The following is a 20,166-nucleotide window of genomic DNA, read 5'->3' as shown; positions in this document are numbered from 1 at the left end:
TTCATATTCCACGTGTCCTCTCCTGATTTAGAATTGTGCAGCTGAAAACAAGGAAGGGCCTGAGCACTGCCTGCTGGTGGAGCTCCCTCTTCCCAAGTCCTCACCACACACACACACACACACACACACACACACACACACACACACACACATCCAGGTGGCCCTGACTAGCCAGCCTCAATGTCCCCTGCAACCCATGGCTAGGACTTACACAAACAGGACTCTCTCCTGGCAGGTGGTTCTACCTACACAAATGGCCTCCAGTTTCCACACATGACAACAACCAGGAGTGAAGACTCTTGGCTCCAACACATTTCTGAAAGTCTTTTATTGAGCATTTACTTTGTGCCAGCTGCCATGCTAAGCTCTCCACGATTGAACTCATTCACCCTCGAAATAACCAAAGAGGCTGATATCCTTATTTGGTGCCTAGCTAAGGCAGAACGAGGCTCCAGAAGGAGGTGGAGCTGGGTTCTGAATCAGAGCTGTGTGACCTTGGACAAGTTGCTGCAGCAGTCTGAGTCTGCTTCCTCCTCCACAAAGAGGAGATAAGAGAGCCTCTGCCCCTCTGGGCCCTTGTGAGGATTAAGGTAGATAATGGATGTAAATACCACAAGGTGCCAGGCTCACAGCCCTCAGAGGTGAGGTCAGAGCCTGCCCTTCCCCCCTTATCTCACCAGTTTCCCTGCCAAGGCTTGCAGGCTGGGACAGACCTTCTCCACAGTTCCAGGCACAGGGCTGGGCGCTGCCTGCACACACACAAATTATTGCTGATCAGCAGCTCTTCTCTTTTGGGGCATCTGGGGCCAGCAATTGCCCTGGCAGTACCAGGGGAGGGCACTCTGGAGCCAGGCCCCTTCTACCTCTCAGTTTCTGGGTGGCTTGGAAAGCACCTCTGCAACTCCACCACACTTGCTGTGGGCCACCCTGGGACTTCAGACTCTGTCTTACTTCCCTGAGTCTGAAATCCTTAGACAGTCTGCCTGTCACCATGACACCTATCTGTCCCCCTCGTGCAGGCACACACGCACGCGCACACTCCCCTCAGCTGTTCAAACCATCCATTCTGGAATCCCAGGCTCCAGTCTGCCCATTCTGTGCCCCTGAACCCACCAGCCACCAACCCACAACAGCCACTTGCACCCTACCCAGCAGCCCCGCACACATACGCAGACTTTCACCCACATCCACACAAGCCGTGGCCTCTGCAGGGCCCTGAAGCCTGACAGGAAAATCACAGACACACTCTGACATTAATCAAAGACTCTCATAAATAAATATGTGTAAATCATATGCAAACCAGGTAGGAATTTACATCTCTCTCTGATGAGTCAGCATCTCCAGGCACCAGGGAGGCTGACTGCTGCTTGGGAGGTTTGGGACAAGAGGCCTCAGCATCCAGGGGAGCCCACTGAACTCACCATCTCAGATTCTAGAATTTTCGTGTCGGAAGTATAGATCGTTTTGCTGCCACAACACGCTCTCCTACACACTAGCTACTAAAAGTATTTAATGAGATTATATGTGATGTGTTTAGAAGGGTCACTGGTAGCATGTACCCAGTTTATCTGCACTCTTCTCCATATTATCTCATCTAACTTTCACGGTAATAGCAATAACCATTATGACAGTAATAGATAAAGTAATAGATGCTCTTCTTTCTTGAAGGCTTCCAATACCACAACCTCCCTGTGTGCAGGCAGCAGAGGCCTAGTGTACCACCCCATCCCCCCAGGCCCTACCATTTCAGTCACTCCTGCCTGGCTTCCTACTGCCAGGAACTGCAGCTTTGCCTGAGGGCTTCTGCGGATCTCCAGGACGCTCCTTTTCCCCTCCTAGGGCCACAAGGGTTGGAGAGTCAGGGGCCCCAAGGCAGAAAGAGTGGTACACAGCCAGAGATAGGACCCAGCTGGTAGGAACGGAGTCATTCATCCAGTGGTGGAGCTTCCAGATGTGTGGACACTGATGCCCAGTGGGCCTTGGTTGGACAGGTGTCCCTGAAGCTAACTTGTTACTTGCTGAATAAAGCTCCAGCTGTTGGCTAAGCTCCCCATCTCCCCCATCCTCTCCCCCACTGTTTCCTGGATCCTTTCCTGTGGTTTGCTTGGGGGAAAGCTAAACTGCAACACCAGGTATCTCAAGCCTCCTAGTGACCACCCTACGAAACAAGGATATGCCTTTATCAGGGGCTCAGCACACTGTTCACATTTCCACCAGATCCTACTCGTCTGGCCCAGCTTCCTCCAGACTTTCAGCAACTACTACTCCCTCCTCCTTTGCTCTACAAGGATAAATCAGAAGTCCTGAACACCCACCCCATCTTCTAGCTCAGAAGCTCGTTAGACTCAGTGTGCAATGGGCTGATCTCATGATGCAAGACTCAGAGCTTACACAAAGTCCTCAAAGGCCTTTCCCAGGCTGGAATCCATACCCTTGTAGCAACTCCACTGTCTCCACTGGGGCCTCCTTACAGCTCTTGATACAGTCTGTACTGAGTCCTGTCTTCCCTTCTAGAAAGTACTATGCCTCCTATGGGCAGAAGCTGGTCCTTTCTGTTGTTATCATTTCAGTGCTTGGCCCCAAGCAAGAAATTAGTATCATCAATAGTGGGCCTGTGAGATGGGTCATGGGGGAAAGGGGCTTGCCACCAAACCTAATAAAAGTTCAGTCACCTGGACCTACATGGAAAAAGGGTAGAACTCACCTCCACAGGCACACATGTTCCCACACACAAGGGCAGGCAGACAGAAAGAGAAACACATGCATATACACACACAAATAAGCAAATAAATGTTTGTTTTTTATTTGTTTATTTTTAAATAATAGTTGAGAATGCTGACAACATGCTAGTAAACCAACATTTGAAAAGCAGAACCAGGAGGTGGTGGCACACATATTTAATCTCATCACTCTGAAGGAGGAAGAAAGCAGATCTCTATGAGTTCGAGACTAGCCGGGTCTACAGAGAGTGTTCCAGGACAGCCACAGCTACACCGAGAAACCCAGTATCAAAAAACAAAATAAATAAATAAATAAAATAAGGAAAAGAAAAAGAAAAGTGGAAGCAGGGGGACCAAGAATTCAGGGCCTATGGGTATGGTAGCACACATCTTTAATCCCAGTGCTTGGGAGACAGATGCAGGCAGATTTCTAAATTCAAGCCCAGCACAGTGTACACATCGAGTTCCAGGAAGGCCAGGACTATGCAGAGAAACCTACTTCAAAAAAAAAGAATAAAAAAGAAAAAAATAGAAAGAGTTCAAGGCCAACCTGGTAGCAAGACATTCAAAAAATAGCTGAAATGGGGTGTGTGCATACTGTTACATACCTTTACACCCAGAACTCAGGAGGCAGAGGAGTTGGATCTCTGAGTTCAGGGCTAGCCTGGTCTACAGAGCAAGTTCCAGGATATCCAGAACTACACAAAGAAACCTTGACTTCAAAAAAAAATGAAATGGGAGAACTATGGTTAAAGCTAGGAAAACTACAGCTTAGAGTTTGCAGAAATTCACCTGACCAGGCAGCTGAAAAAAAAAAAAAAAAAAAAAGCCTAAGTTTAGGCTTTTTTTTGCAAATCTGAATTTGACTGGTTAGCTCCCAGTTGATAATCTGAACTGCTTCAGCAACTGCTTCCCACTTCCAGGTAGGGGAAACTGGAGGACAACTGGAAAACAAGCCTCCTGAGACCAGCTTTTCCACCATGCCATCCTAGACCCCAGCCCCCAAGGTCCGGTGCAACTTGTCTACTCCTGGGCACTCAGACACAAGCTACAGTTTGAGGGGGGTTGGTTTGGTTTGGTTTGGGGGGACAGGGTTTCTCTGTAGCTTTGGAGACTGTCCTGGGAATAGCTCTGTAGACCAGGCTAGCCTTTACTCAGAGATCCACCTGTCTCTGCCTCCCAAGTTCTGGGATTAAAGGTGTGTCCCACCACTGCTCAGCTCAAACTACAGTTTTAAGAGTCCACAAGGAGTGGGTTGGACACATAAATTGTCACATGGGACACAAATGGGTAGTATACTGTATAGCAAATCCAAGGGGAGGGAACATGAGGCTGTATTTTATAACATACATATATAAATAACCAAAATACAGCATTTTGTCTGTTTGTTTGAGATAGTGTCTCTCATTGTAGTCCTGGCTGACCTGGAACTCATTGTGTAGACCAGGCTGCCTTGAACTCTCATATATCCACCTTCCTCTGCTTCCAAGTTCTGGGATGAAATGTGTGCACCACCATATTCAACATAGTTAATTTTTTAAAAGCAAATTTAGGTAGGGTACAGTGCTTCAGGCCTATAATTCCAGCACTTGAAAATCTAAGGCACAGATAACTGTAAACTTCAGCTTTAGAGAATTCCAGGCCATCCTTGGCTACAGAGTTAGACCCTGTCATAAAGATAAACTCCTACACACTGTCCTCTGACCCCCACACATGTGCTGTAGCATGCACAGGCTGTTGGTATTCAGGCATCTGTACTGGCCTGCCGTTGGGGTCCTGATAGGATACGTCCTCAGCTGCAGCCACTAAGAGCACCACCTATGTACATACACTACATTCCCTTTTAAAGATGAGCATTGCCCACCTCCTCTCTCTCTCTCTCTCTCTCTCTCTCTCTCTCTCTCTCTCTCTCTCCCTCTCCCTCCCTCTCTTTCTCTTCTGCCAATCTTGTTCCCAGGGACCAGTCTCTGCCCTCCTCTCTGCCCCCCTCTCTGCTCCTTATCGCTCCTTTTCCAATAACCCTCCTATGTGAGTTCTGCTGTATGGCGTGACTTATCTTCACGGTGTTTTAAATAAATTACAACACAGGCACAAATAAATACTTGTAATTTTAATAGAAGAACCCATATCCTATCTAGCTGGGCAAGGTGGTGCATGCCTATATACCAACACACACAAAACCGAGACCAAGGTCAAAGTCAGCCTGGGCTATATACCATACCCTTCCTTGAAAAGAAAAAAGAAGCCAGGCATTGGTGGCACACACCTTTAATCCCAGCACTCGGAGGCAGAGACAGTGGGATCTCTGTGAGTTCGAGGCCAGCCTAGTCTACAGAGTGAGTGCCAGGATAGGCTCCAAAACTACACAGAGAAACCCTGTCTCAAAAAAGCAAATAAAAAAAGAAAAGATAGTTATATCTACATCTATAACTATATGTTTATGTAAAATCCATCCATAGGTATATGAGACAAGCTGTCATTTTGGCAGATTAATTCAATTCTCCAAGCCTCAATTTCTTCATTTGTAAAACATGGTAATAGTGGCAAACATTTCTGTAAAGATGCAGCATGGAAGGCCAGGTATGACCATGAGCTCAGCACCTGCACAAAGCAAGCACTCATTAAACCCTGGCTCTTATTAAATATTGTGTATATGTGCAGAAGGTTCTGGAAAGACGTGTCTAGTTAGAAGAGGTGAGGCCAAGAGGCAGATACAGGACTTTCACTTCCTAGTTCAGACACTTCCAAGGTAAAGAATCTTTATAAATGAAACTGTTGCTTTTGTCAGCAGCAGAAAGTTACAGATACTCCTATTTGCTACAATAAAAGCTACAATGTCTAAACCATGTCTCAGGTATTCTCCTGGGACTCTATATCCGGCTCATGCTGGCCAGATGCCAGGCTGGCCCACCTGAGAAATCACTTTGCTCTACACAAATGGATGTTGCTAATACCTTACTTCTTTCCCCTTCGCCCAGATAAGCAATGCCCAGGACCCCACAGCTTCTCCATTAGAGTGAAGCCAGATTCTATACTCCTCCATCCCTCTGGGGAAGATCCTGACATGTGTTGGGACACTGTCCTCTAGATTTCTTGTCATCCACCCCACACAGAGGCTAGTGTGGCCAGGCTCATGGCTATCGATGGCCTTCCCTGCTTTGTTCCCTGCTCCTGCTGGCAGCAATGGTTTCTACTCTTATTATCCTAGTCATCTTCATTCTGGTCATAGATAAAGAATGTAAGGCAGAGAGAGACTGGGGTGGGTGGGGCGCACGCCTTTAATCCCAGTACCCCAGAGGCAGAAATGGGCAAATGTCTGTGAGTTCCAGGACAGCCAGACTGTTACACAGAGAAACCCTGTCTGGAAAAAAAAAAAAACAAAGACTAGGCAAAGGCTAGGCAGAACAGAGCCCTAACCAGCCCCGTCCTGGAGCTCTGGGTCCCTTACCCAGCCCACTTTGACTAGAGGCAATGACCCAGTGTGAATAAGAAGAACCAGCAGTCTCTGAGGCTGCAAGCCAGTACCTATAATATCTTCTCGTCATCCCCTTTTAAAAAAGAAAGCACTAAGCCAGGCATGGTGGTGCGCACCTGTAATCCCAGAACCCAGGAAGCTGAGGCAGAAGGACCATTGATTCTAAGCCAGCCTGATTTACATAGCAAGATCCAGTCTCCAAAACCCAAGAAAATAAATAAAAAATGTTAAAAGAAGGAAGAAAGATGGGTATATCTTTAATCCCAGCAAGAGATAGGTGGATCTCTGTAAATTCAAGAGCAGTCTGATCTACATATCTAGTTCCAGTCCAGCCAAAGCTACATGGTAAGTTCAAGGCTAGCCTAGCCAAGACCCTGTTAAAACATTTTTTTTAAAATGGGTGCTCACTATAAATCAGGAATGGAGCTGGATCCTAGGGGAACAGGTAAAATGGAGCCAGAAAAGAAAAATACAACAAACAATTCAAGGAATGTGGGCCTATAAATGCTATCACAGAGATGGGCTATGTCAGTGGGGCAGAGACCATGTCTCCGTCTGGAGGGGGAAAGGTAGGGAACACACTAACCACGCCTCCTTGGGGCTGGCTACAGGTGTACCTGGCCATGTCCCCAAGGGTGTGGTCAGAGTGATGTGAGGGAGGTTTAAGAGTGAGGGGCACGCACATGGTAGCCCCTTCTTCCCTTTCATCATCTGCTTGCTCTACTTACTCTGTTCCCTGCAGGCTGGCTAGGTTGCTCTGTAAGTAAGGCATCTCCCAAACAAATACCTTAATATCTTTACCTGACTCCGTATTGGTAATTCACACTTTAGGGAAATGTCCCAGTACTACTGACCCTTGAACCCAGACATAGAAAGCATGAAGCAGGGAGAAAAGCATTCTGGGAAAGAGAGTCTGGTGTATACAAGCAGGAGGCAGAGGAGGGCCTGGCTGCTTTGGGAAAAGAACTTGTGCTTCTGTGTTCAAAGAGACATAGGACAGGACCACCAAGGTCTGGAATTTGCTAAAGTGCATATACAGAAAGTCATGACATGATGCTCAGAGCCAGGTGTCATGGCTGAGCTAGGTCTTTGTGGGAACACTCTGACTTGAGTCAACTACTCAATAAGGATGAGAAGGAGGCAGAAACCTTCCAGTCCAGTAACTAAACTGAACCTGTCACTTCCCTTATAGCTTCCTTTAACCTTGGCTTCTGGGAGTCACTGAGGTACAGATTTGGACCATCCCTCAAGATACCCACACAACCAGACCACGGCACTCACAAGTACAGGTAAATTGATGCACTCCATATAAGTGCTCTTCTCTAACGGAGAGTGGAGATGGGAGCCTTCCACACACAGTTCTCAGCCACAGACCAAAGTAACACTTCAGGGTGATTTTATCTGCAATGACAAGCCCATTCCTGGGCTCAGGCAGGTGTTGTTCTGGACCCAACAGATGTCCCCAAGTCAGACACATGTCCAAAGCTCAAACAGACATTGCCCCCAGGCCGGGAAGATGTTGCATGATGCCCAGACAGATGTTGTGCCTGGCTCAAACACATGTCCTGAGCCCAGACAGAAGCTATCCCGGGGCCAGATAATGTGCTGGGCTCAGTCAGGTGTCCCAGCCTCAAACAGATGTTGTCTCCAGCCAGGCAGATGCTAGCCTAAACTCAGACAGATGTCTACCACCAGAGATACATAAAGATGCTGAAAGGTCTCTAGGAAGAGATCGTTTCTAAAGTTCCCTTTGCCCCTTCACCCTCCACCTGCCACCCCAAGAAAGCTGAAGAAGACCAGCTAACAAGCCCATAAAAGCCACCAAACCACATCCATGTACTCCTTCGTCTCCCCTCAGCTCCAAGCAGGAGGCGGCAGAGCCACACAGTATGAGCCATCTGCACTACAGTGTAGGACACCCTGACTGTCTGTGTAGCCGTAGTACTTGAGCTGAATGTAAAGGAGAGGGACACTCTAGGAAGGATCTAAGGACCTCAAACCCTCACTGGAGGACTGAAGAGGAGGAAGTGCTGTGACCTCATCCTCATAGACATACTTTGGCCAGCACCCAGGCAATCTCATTCCTGGGTCATTTAAAAGACTTGCTACCCCAAAGCTCAAGTGCATATAGTGAGTGTGAAAAAGGGACCCAGAGGCTGTCCCATGAGGAACAGAGTAGGAAGGATGGGGTCCTATCCATCAGCTTAGCTTTAGTTGGAAGTCCTTCTCCAAGAGCATCTTGCCCTGGGTTTAAAAAAAAAAAAAAAAAGTCCCCCTTGTGGCCACAGAACTGCCATCAGGAAGCTAGACTTGTGGATCTCCATCCAAGGCCTGGGGCCACTGGTGGAAAAGGCAGCTTGGTCACCCTACCTGTAGTGGGAGCCTGACTATTCCATCTGCCCTGAGAGGTCTCTGTTGCCAGCTGGCTCATGAATATGTAAATAAAGCACAAACCACATCTTTCAGCAGACGCTGGTTGGGACCTCCCTCCAGACCTAACCCTCTTGCCCTCAAGAGCTAAGCCTAGGCTGAAGAAGGTGAACGAGGTATAGTCTCACACACAAGAAGGCATCTTCAAAACAGACACTGGTGTGTGCTCTTTAGCACAAACCAAGCCCAAACAGTAAAAACAAACGCACACACTTACAGGAAGCCTTAAAACATAACCAGTGCACTTACATACATGTAAAGTATGTATGTATGAGCGACACTCACACAGCGACACTTCAACACTCACGTACATGAAATAAAAATTGTGTGTGTGTGTGTGTGTGTGTGTGTGTGTGTGTGTGTGTGTGCGCGTGCGTGCTTGCGTGCGTGCGTGCATGTGTATACGCAGAGCCGGTGATATGGCTCAGCTGGTAAAGACACTTGTGATAAGTCTGATTGTATGAGTTAATCCCCAGTCCCTGCACTGCAGAGTAGAAGGAGAGGATCAATACCCACAGGCGTCCTCTTGCCTCCACATATGTACCATGACATGCACATGTGAAGCTAACACTAAATTAAAAAAATGTAAAATACAGCCACAGTAATTCATGGAAGCCAACATATATACAGCCACCCTACACCAAAGCTCCCCAAGATACTAGCTACCACTGCAAATACAGAAACACAAGGCAACTCCCCTCCCTCCAGTCACCCCAACCAAGCTACCTACACCAGTCTTCAGCTGAACCACAAAGGCAACCCCCAGCCTCACTCTTCCAACAATGGTGACAAGGACTTAAACTAGTGCTCACTACCCTCACCCTACCCTGCTGCGGTGAATTTTGCACACACTCAAATAAAAGTGAGAAGGGAAGGAGGGAGAGGAGGAAGAGAAGGCAAGGAGGTCGGGGAGGGAGAAGGAGGAAGGAAGAAGAAAAGGAGGAAGCCAAGCCCAGTCCCAGCCTTTCACAGTAATTAATCCCCTCGAATAATTTACCCGTTTGCAGAGAGCATGTTCCACATAACAGGACTATGGGCACTGATCCCACTCAGACACTCCATTCTACGAAAATAGAAGTACATTCCAATAGCAACTAACCATTCCTGATTTAAATACTACGGACTAGAAGGACCATCACTCCCACGCAAAGGCCTGAGGTGGCAGGGAGAGCCGACGAAATGCATCCCTCCTTCTCTTCACAAGCAAAGACAGGAACTCTAAGACTCCAGTGACACTGCTTCCTCTGTCAAAAGCTGAACCACCACTAGCCCTGCCCTCCTCGGCCTTAAGCTTGAGAGGACTCGGGAAGGACTGAAGTTCAGAAAGAAAGGGGATTGCGGCTTTAGGTGGTGTTGAACACCTAGCTGGTGCCCACCCAATGGACGGAATGACCCCAGCACCCCCAATTCTACCTACAGAGGCTAGGGATCTATGTGTGGGGGCACACATCTGTAATATCAGCACTAAGGAAGCTGAAATGTAGATCGGAAGTTCAAAGGAATCCTTGTCTACATAGTTCATTCAAAGCCAGCTATAGTCTTTTTTTTTTTTTTTTTAAAGACTATGTCTTAAAAAAAAAAAAGATTCCAGCCCAGAGCAAGCAGGCAAGCAACAGGCCCCAGTGCATGGTCAGCCCTGACACCTTCAGCAAGAACTACTGGGGGAAGGCAGGTGGACAAGATGGCTCAGCAAGTAAAAGCCCTTGCTCCTGAAAGTTGTTCTCTGTCCTTCTCACATGTGCTGTAGCATGCACGCATCCACACACAAACTCACACCATACACACAGACAACAATGTAAAATGAAGTAAGAACTAATCTGAGGAACAGGCAGTTTCTGTTCCCACTGACTCACCCAGACAGCTAGTAAAGAGCAAAATAAGCCATGGGTACCCTTTCCAAACTTCCATAGGGTGGTAATCTCCCTCCACCTTCTTAATTACCATCAGAGCCCATCCTGCCCTGTTTATAAAGGAAGCTATGCAGAGGTCAAAGGTCGCAGAGATTAGGATACTGAGATTGGCTCAAGGTCTACAAGCCCTGAGCCAAGGCGCAGATGAAACCCACGACCCTGGCTCCCAGGCCCTGCTTGGCGTGTACATCAAATCCAGCGCGTGAGAAGAGTGGCAGAAGCGAAAGCAAGTGGTTGGTGAGTGCTACCCAAGCCCAGCCAGCCCCAGAGACTCCAAGCCCTTGGGTAGGAGGATGTACTAAGACTTTCAGCAGCCCAGCAGGTGGACCCTATCCCTCCTTCCTTCCTTTACCTCATCCCAGCATCCCAGATTTGCAAGGGCTCCTGGTGGTGCTTCTGGAATCTGCCCCCACACCACAAAGGCGTTCAACCACAGCTGAGCCTGCCCCCTGCCCTTCCAAGCCTCCCGACTAATGGTTTAGAAGAAATCTCCAAGGGCTGAGAGACCTAAGAAGAAAGCAGTCAGATCCAGCTGCCACCAAGAGACACTAAGCAGGACTGCACCTCTTTCTCCCCAAACCTGTGCTCATGAATCACAGCACAAGTTGTCCTACCAGGGACAGGGAATTGAACTGTAAGAGTGAGTGCATGCTGCCAGGTGCTGATGGTAACAGCCTCAAGAGTGTAGCTGGGGCAGCCTGTGTGGAGGTCTGTGTCTGTGACCTCAGGCTTTGCAGCCTGGAGCTTGCACAGCTCTGACTCCTCCCTACAGAGCCCTCCCCACACCCACACCCACCCCCAACTGCCCTGCAGCTCAAAAGGCCCCCCACAGCGAGGGCCCCATCTGCTGGAGGCTCGGTGACCTGTGTCAAATGAGCAGGCGCTCGGTCACACTCCAGAGCCTGGAGGAGGCTGTGCACTCTGGGAAAGCTGAGGAGCTCCTGCCTGGGGTCGGCTGGGTAGGGGCCCCATGAGGGAGCCTGAGACTGGCAGCAGACTAGCTGGGAGCTGCCCTGCACGGGCAAGAAGAATGGAGGGGAGGAGAAACAAATAGAAGAGCTTTCCTATCTCCTAGGGGCTAACATCACCAACAAACCACGTGGACCAGACCCTAGACTGAACACAGCCCACTCCTGCCTTCTGGTCCCTAGTACAGACCTGATGGTTCATTCAGGGAGTGGATAAGGGTGTCTGTGTGTCTTTGAGATGGGGAGAACTCTTTGTATCTGTTCACTCAAGTAAAAGAGTGTGTATGGCCCGTTCCAGCTAACAGATACCAAAGTGCACCTAATACTGTGTACTAGTCAAGAGTCACTGTGTTTGTGACCTCAGGGGCCCATTGGTCTCAGATTTTTTTAGTGTCAGACAAAAAAGACCCATTTCTGTCTATGTTGAGTGTCTGTGTCTGAACTTGTTTAGACACAGTTATTGCCTGTATTTATTTGTCCTGCTTTGTGTAACTGCAGGTTTAGCCTACTCATGCAAGACTATGTGTTCCTATGGTAAATTAGTACATGTGTCCCTGTGTTGGCTTGCATATCTGTATCTGTATGCTCAATGTGTGTGATAATGTTCATCTCCTGGCATGCCCTGACTATCCCATCTGCACCAGCCAAGAAGAAGGCACCTGACTTCCACGGGTACACCATGGCTGTGCAGGATGGTAATGAAGATAAGTTCTCTGGGTCTGTGAAGGTGGTGATCCTATGGCAGTGGCTCTCAACCTTCCCAGTGCTGCCGCCCTTTAATACAGTTCCTCATGTTGTGGTGACCCCCAACCATAAAATTACTTTCACTGCTACTTCATAACTGTAATTTTGCTATTGTTATGAATCATAACACAAATACCTATGTTTTCCTATGGTCTTAGGCAACCCCTGTGAAAGAGTCATTAGACCCCCAAAGGGGTCTCAACTCATAGGTATAGGAACCGTTGTCCTTATATCTATAGAGGCCAGTCTGGTACAGGTATCTGCCACGGGTCTATGGTGGTCCTCACACAATCTCCAAGAACAAGAGAGAAAAGTATTCTAAGATTTTCTATGAGAAACTTAACCCCTAGGAAAAGTAAGACTCAAACCCATACCATTGTAAAGGATCTAAAATCCCCAACACAAAGTTAAGAATTTTACCTTTCCTGGTTCATGCTGCTGCTCACCCCTGGGCAGTATCCACTATGTACAGGAAGGACACTTAAATGACACTCTTTGTTACATTCTTGGAGCATCAGAGCGATCCTAATAAACAGGCATCGCTATCCCCCCTTTAAGATGGAGAAAGAAGCTGCAGCTCCAAGAAGCAAGTGACTCGCACAGACTGCTTATAGGAATGTTAGCCCAGGGACTGAGATGTGCTGGGCCACAAGCTGGAGCCTGAGTACTGCTTTACTGAAGATAACCCTCTGTTCAGCACAGACCAGGAAACACAGCTTCCAGCTTGCCCTGGCCAGCCTGTAAGCATGGCCAGAGATAAGGCTGCAGGCCATCTTTGCCCTGAAGGCCAAAACCGCCACTTTTTGCAACCTACAGCAATGCAGAGAAGGATGAGGAAGGCTCAGCTCTGCTCTATACTCCGAGGATGCTGTCATTAGCTCCCCCAAGGGTTAAGGCACAGGCCAAATGATGGGAAAAACAGGGCCATGCCCATGGATTCTTCTAGCCTCAGTGGTAACCCCAAAATTTGTATGGCATAATATCTGCTGTCCAGTCATTTCCCATCCTGCAGCAGGGTCACAGATAGCTGTATAGACTGTCAAAGCTGGAAAAGCAAAGGAGGTAAATTGGTCCAAACCCTATAGCCCACTGTACAAATGAGGAAACAGATTTGGTTGCCCAGCCAGCAGACACCAACAACAGGAAAGATCAGAGTAAAAAGCCCTTTGTGTGTTGGGGGTACACCCCACTGTCTGACACCACCCTCTGCTCACCTTAGACAGGAGGACTATCAGATATCATCAGCTCTAATTTACAAAAAAAAAAAAAAAAATTCAGACAGAACAGACCAGAGTACTCTAACTGGGAAGACAGGGAAAGCTCCAGTTTAAGTCCAGTCTTCAGAGGAATGCAGGCCTGGTGAGGGCTGGCACTAGAGACTTCAGCTGTAGGAATCCAAGCCTTGGTCCTACTCTTCTTCGGTCTGGAGAAAGCTTAACCAGGTAAGTGGTCCAAGAGAACCTGAGCTGCCTCAGAGTGACTACTTCCTGGGTCAAGATCCAGGAAAACCAGCATTCCTATCTGGGTCCAGACACAGGAATCCATCACAACTCCTGCAGCTAGAATGGGACCTGAAAGTGCCTGCTCAGGACTGTGGCCAGTAACCAGACAACACTGACCTCTTCCATTCCTTCCCTTGGGGGCTACCCAGGGGCTGGACTTGGGGCATTCAGGGCTCAGAGGACACCGTCTATACCCAGGGTATATATACTCTTACCACTGTTAACTCTGTTCCCTGAGATCATCTCCACAGCAGCTGTCAGAGCCCTTGGATCCTTTCTTCAAATACATAAGCTTCATTCCACAGTCCTGAGTGGACCTGTCCACTAAGGCTCTAGCTAGGCCCCCAGTTTGGCACCCTGGAACCTCTGAATCACCTTGAAGCAAGACGAGGGGCAGAAGAGGGCAGGGCCTAGCAGTGGACGGAAACCCGGCACAGAAACAGACATAAGTATTAAACCATGCAGGGTAAAGAAACACAGACCAGCTGCAACTGAGGCCCTGCTCCATTCAGGATCCTTAGGAGATACTCCAAACACGGCAAGGATGAAGAGATTGGCTGCATCCCACTGTCCACTTCTCCAACAAGGACTCCTCAGTCGCAATTCCCTACCAAGTCCTAGTTGGCTTCACGGAAGGCTGGACAGCTGCCAGCCTACACACTGGATTTCTGAACTGTCCTTCCCTGAGTCAGTCCACCCAGTTTCCCGCCTGTATGACCCCATCATAACCAGCGCCAATGACCCACAACCGGTTCACGCTGGGAAGAACATGACGAAAAGGCTACAGCAGTGCAGGACAGGGCCCAGTATCCATCCCCCACCCACTGGTGGCGCTTTCTCCGGAACCAGTCTCCACCTCGAGGTCCTCTCATTCCAGAACCCCTCTCATTCCTGTTTACAGGAGCCAGCATCTGTGTGTAGAGCCTCTGCCGCCCGCTGTCCTGGTGCAGCACCGCCCACGAGGTACTCACCTGGCTTCGATGCCCAGGAGAAGGAAGGAGAGCCGGCGAAAGGCATGAAGCCCGAGTCGATGCGACTCTGTCCGTGCCTGCTGCACTTTCAGGACTGCAGAGGTCCGGGTAGTTGTGACGTTGAGTCTAGAGAGAGAAGGGGGAAAACAGAGACCATGGGAGCGGCGCGAAGAGGAGCGCTCGGTGCAACCTGGAAGCCGCAGGAGGCGAGGCCGCGGAGGTGAGCAGCCGCGCGGTACCGAGTCGGGAAGCCACGCCGCCTCGCTCTCGCTGCAGCCCACACTCGCGGGATCCTGGCCCGCAGGCAGCGGTGCAGCGCGGGGTTGGAGCGGCGGGCTGAGTCTCTGCTCGGAGCCCGAGCGCCTCCCGGAGCCCGCAATCCCCCCCGCCCCATTGGGATGCGGGCGGAAATTCAGCTTGTGTGGAACGTGGGACCGACCGAGCTCCGAGTCTCCGGCGCTGCAGGGAAAGCGGGGCCCACGCAGCGGGGACCAGAGGGGGTGCGGTCCCAGTGCCACCCCCACGCCACTCCCCACGTGGCGGCCGCGCCCCCGGGGCGTGAATGTGTACGCGGATGGTGTTGGGGGGGTCATGAATGAAGCCCCAGCGGCCAATCAGCACGGCCGGCGCGCGGGACCCCGGGAGCAAGGCCCAATGGCGAGCTCCGGGCTGCAGGCCCCGGCGGCGGGCGGGGCGGGGCGGAGGCCGGGCCGGGGGGCGGGAGGCGGCTCCGCGGGCAGCCAATGGGCGGCGGGGGTGGGGCTCAAAGCGCCCAGCGGGTCCCGGCTTTAAGCCGGCGGAGCGCGGCGGCGGGCCCGCAGACGGAGCGAGGCGGCGGCGGCGGCGCGGCGCGGCGCAGGGCGCGGGCGGCATGGCCGCGCAGTACTGCCGCGGCCCGGCGCGGAGCCGGCGGCACCGCCGCTCATGCATCCCGATGCCGCAGCGGCGGCGGCAGCGGCGGCGGCGCCGAGCGGCTGCACGCGGGGGCCGCGTACCGCGAAGTGCAGAAGCTGATGCACCACGAGTGGCTGGGCGCGGGCGCGGGCCACCCCGTGGGCCTAGCGCACCCCCAGTGGCTACCCACGGGAGGAGGCGGCGGCGGCGACTGGGCCGGCGGCCCGCACCTGGAACACGGAAAGGCGGGCGGTGGCGGCACCGGCCGAGCCGACGACGGCGGCGGCGGCGGCGGTTTCCACGCCCGCTTGGTGCACCAAGGGGCGGCCCACGCGGGCGCGGCATGGGCACAGAGCGGCACAGCGCACCACCTGGGCCCCGCCATGTCGCCGTCGCCCGGGGCCGGTGGGGGCCACCAACCCCAGCCGCTCGGGCTGTACGCACAGGCGGCCTACCCGGGTGGCGGCGGCGGCGGCCTGGCCGGGATGCTGGCGGCGGGCGGTGGCGGCGCGGGACCCGGCCTGCACCACGCGCTGCACGAGGACGGCCACGAGGCACAGCTGGAGCCGTCGCCACCGCCGCACCTGGGCGCACACGGACACGCACACGGACATGCACACGCGGGCGGCCTGCACGCGGCAGCGGCGCACCTGCACCCAGGCGCGGGCGGTGGCGGCTCGTCGGTGGGCGAGCACTCGGACGAGGATGCTCCCAGCTCCGACGACCTGGAGCAGTTCGCCAAGCAGTTCAAGCAACGGCGCATCAAGCTGGGCTTCACCCAGGCCGACGTGGGGCTGGCGCTGGGCACTCTCTACGGTAACGTGTTCTCGCAGACCACCATCTGCCGCTTCGAGGCCCTGCAGCTGAGCTTCAAGAACATGTGCAAGCTCAAGCCACTGCTCAACAAGTGGCTGGAGGAGACCGACTCGTCCAGCGGCAGCCCCACCAACCTGGACAAGATCGCGGCGCAGGGCCGCAAGCGCAAGAAGCGCACGTCCATTGAGGTGGGGGTCAAAGGAGCGCTCGAGAGCCACTTTCTCAAGTGTCCCAAGCCCTCTGCGCACGAGATCACCGGCCTGGCCGACAGCCTGCAGCTGGAGAAGGAGGTGGTGCGTGTCTGGTTCTGCAACCGGCGGCAGAAGGAGAAGCGCATGACCCCCGCGGCCGGCGCGGGCCACCCGCCCATGGACGACGTTTACGCGCCTGGGGAGCTGGGGCCTGGTGGGGGTGGCGCATCGCCACCCTCGGCGCCCCCGCCACCCCCGCCGGCCGCGCTGCACCACCACCACCACCACACACTGCCCGGCTCGGTGCAGTGACCCTGCGGGCTGGGTTTCCCACCGGCGCAGCGATGCCTCTGGCGCGCAGTCAGCCCGCGCGGCCTGGACTCTTTTTTGTTGTTGTTTATTCGGTTGCTTTGGATTTTACAAAAAGGAAAAAAGAAATCCCAGAAACTTTTAAACAAAACCAAACACTCCGGACCGAACCCCTCTCCGGCGAGCGGCGAAGAGCGGCCAAGAGGCTGTGTCGCCCCGAGTCCCGGGAGAGAGCAGCGAAGATCCGGAATGCGCCAACTCACTCTGGGCGCCCTCTGCCCACTGCCTGCTCCCTGTCCCCATACCCTCGACGACCCCCGCCCCTGCCCCCGGGCTGTTCGGGGCCGGATCCCGGCAGCGGCCTCCCCACAGCGAAAGGTAACGCGGTGCGGGGTTAGGGATTCCCGGGAGAAAGGACGAAGAGAGAGGAGAGTCCCCAGCAGCTCTCCCGGACGCGGACTCCCTGTAGCCTGCAGGTCACGGGGGGGGGGGGGGCTGTCACTTTATTCTCTACGCGCCTCTTCTCTCGCACCAGGATGCGCCCCACCCCCTCAGCCTTTCTCCGGGCTTGGTTTTTTACGGTTTTTATTTATTCGTGGAGCCTCTCGGTTCCTGGGGTCCTTCTAACTCCGCCCGCGCCCTTAATTTAAATCGCTGTATACTGTATTTATCGGGGCCCCGGAGGGGAGGCCGCGAGAGCCGCATCTGTGTATAAAAGCAGGAAATAGCCAAAGCTTTAATCTAGCCTAATTTATTTTCCCTTTCTCTTACCCTCTCCTCCTTCCTCCAAGAACGCAAAACAAAAAAAAACAAAAACAAAAAAAAAAACTAACAAAAAAAATTTTGAGTGTTCATTTTCGTTTCGTTTTACCCGAGCCCTCGTCTCGGTTCCTGGCCTAGCAGAGAGGGTCTGCGCTCCCACGCACACCCGAGTGGGAAGGGGCATCTCCGCCCGCAAGAGCGAGCACGCACTGCGGGCTGCCGCTTCCCTGCCGGGCCTTGCCCCTCCTGGCCTTAACGAACGAAACTTGGAAAAGTTGGAACTATTTTTTAACCAGCTGTAGAAATACACCATTCCCCCAAGAACCTTCTGCCTGATTCCCTACCGTTTACCCCTGCTCTCTTTCCAGCCCCTCGGGATGCTGGGGGAACTCTGGAGAGAAATTTTCCAAATTTGGGGTGAGGTGGGAACCATGTAAATATGTGAGATATGTACACACTGGCAAGGGGGGAGAAACATTTTGTGCTTGGTTTTTATTTTTTTGGTTTTCTGGGTTGTTGTCCCTCCCCGTCCTAAAGGGTTTTGTACGCCCTACTAAACCGAAAAAGATATTTTAATATGGTTTCCTGATTTCTGACCCATCTCTATTTATTTTCTGGATGTGTTTGGAGCTTCCCCCTTCACCATTTCTTCATCTGTTTGTTAAGGTTTAAGCTTAAATTTTATTTTATTTTTATTATTTTTGGAACAATGTTTGGTGCATTCTCTTTGTATCTTTATTGCAAAAAAAATAATGTAGACTGGGAAGTTCCCTTTATATTTATGTTATAGTAAATATTTTATTACTCACATAAACATGTACCCCAGGGCTGTGTCCTGTGCTCTTTACTGCTAGGGTTTGTTTTTCCGGGAAGGGGTGAGATTCCCCTACCAGGTCCTCTCTCCTGAAGTTCTGGACTCAGAGAGGAAAGGAACCACCAGCCTTCTTCTGGGTCAGTACCAGGAGTGACTGCCTGTTGCTTGGTCAACAGTTGGGCACCTGGCCCAAGTACACCAGTCTAGAGAAAATGAATCACATCCCTTCCCATTGACTTCTGAGACCAGATCAAGGCCTAGGACAGGAAACCATTGAGACCACATGGAACTTGGGGTCAGTCAAAGAAGCTGCTCGTCTCTTCCTGGATTACCAGCCTTGAATCTGTTTCCCTTGCCTGACACTCCAACCCCTAACATTGATCTCACCTTGCATTCCATGTACAGGGTCCAAGCCAAGTTTCATCATCATGAGGCAGCTGGGAACCTGGTCAAGCTCTTCCATCCTATCCCAACTGGTTCTCCATCCAAACAAATGGTACCCAAACCCACCTAGATACTTTGGACATCTGGAGGGTTCAGCCTGAGGTCCTGCAGAGCTAAGTCGGCTTGGGAAGGAGTCCTGCCTGTTTTCTTGGGCAGAACTAGTTCTGCTTTGCAAACAAACCACCAGTCCCAGCCAGTAAACCATGCTGTGGGAAAGGCTTGACACATCTCCTAGGGCAGACACCGAAGAACAGCACGGAGGGGAGAGATAAGTGTGCTGGTGAAAGGGAGACTGCAGGGCTATGCATCAGGACCTGAAGGGAAAGCATTCTGAGATGTTCTCATCTCAATTCTTCAGTAGCAGCACCCACTCAGAGAGCCCCTGTACTGGCTCTCCATTCAGCTCAAAACCCAAGACGGCTGGCATCCCAGTCAGGAAGATTTTTTTTTTTTTCATTTAAAACTCTTCCCGTTTCTGCCGTAAACCATGGTTCTTACCCCTTCTCAGGAGAAATCATACAAGGTCCCTCTTACTCTTGGTGGAGCACAGCTTGAAGGCACAGTGGCTTGCCTGGGGAGAAAGTTGTATCCCTAGTGAAGAGGTATTTGGAGCTGCTCAAATCTGGGCCTTGGAGGGCCCTTGGCTCTAGCTAGTAGGCTGGGTGATACCCAGAGTCAGGTGTTCCCTGGCTGGGCTGAGACCTTAGGATGACTGATGGTTCCTAGTGACTTTTCTGGGTTCTGCCCCTCAAGCCCAAGGGGGTCTTATCTCTCCAAGCACAAAGGTTCCTGAATTTTTCAAAAGCTCAGCTCACTCTGCTACTTTTTTTAAATTTTTTTAGTTCATGAATAGCCCTATGATGGGCACTGGAGTCCCTGCTGTTTTCCTGTCCCTGCTGAGCCTCCTTGTGCTTCTCAAGGAAGAGACAGACTTGTGGGCCAGCGGGCAATGGCAGAGTCGGGAGTCACTGGCCACCCTACCTCAACTTCTCATCTCATGCTTTATTAAATACAAAACTCTGAAGCCATTGCATATGCTTCCCTACTCCCTAGTTCCCCACCCCTAGATTCGTCCCTGCCTTGGGGGTCCCAAAATGGAAGCAAAGGAAACTTGGCTTCCCAGCCCAGAGTCTCTGCCGATTTTGAGATTGGAAAGGCCTCAGGGAAGACTGGGGCCTTTCACTGGCCTCTTGCCTGCAGCTGACACCAATTGATT

The 20,166-nt window shown here is 51.6% G+C and overlaps 1 protein-coding gene across 1 annotated transcript; it reads left to right on the top strand.

The window, feature by feature from the left end:
* Positions 1-15,599: 15,599 nt before the first annotated feature.
* Positions 15,600-16,933, top strand: LOC113833862 (POU domain, class 3, transcription factor 1-like; the record flags this gene model as incomplete). Its single annotated transcript, XM_027399500.2, is given in 2 exon segments — positions 15,600-15,683; positions 15,686-16,933. Coding segments are annotated over 2 exon segments (1,332 nt in total), but the record flags the coding sequence as incomplete, so codon positions are not given.
* Positions 16,934-20,166: the final 3,233 nt, after the last annotated feature.

This window comes from Cricetulus griseus, chromosome 2 (genome assembly GCF_003668045.3).
Source record: "Cricetulus griseus strain 17A/GY chromosome 2, alternate assembly CriGri-PICRH-1.0, whole genome shotgun sequence".
NCBI classification, from domain to species: domain Eukaryota; kingdom Metazoa; phylum Chordata; class Mammalia; order Rodentia; family Cricetidae; genus Cricetulus; species Cricetulus griseus.
The sequence above is the reverse complement of the archived record's forward strand: the minus strand, read 5'-3'. Positions and strand labels throughout refer to the sequence as shown.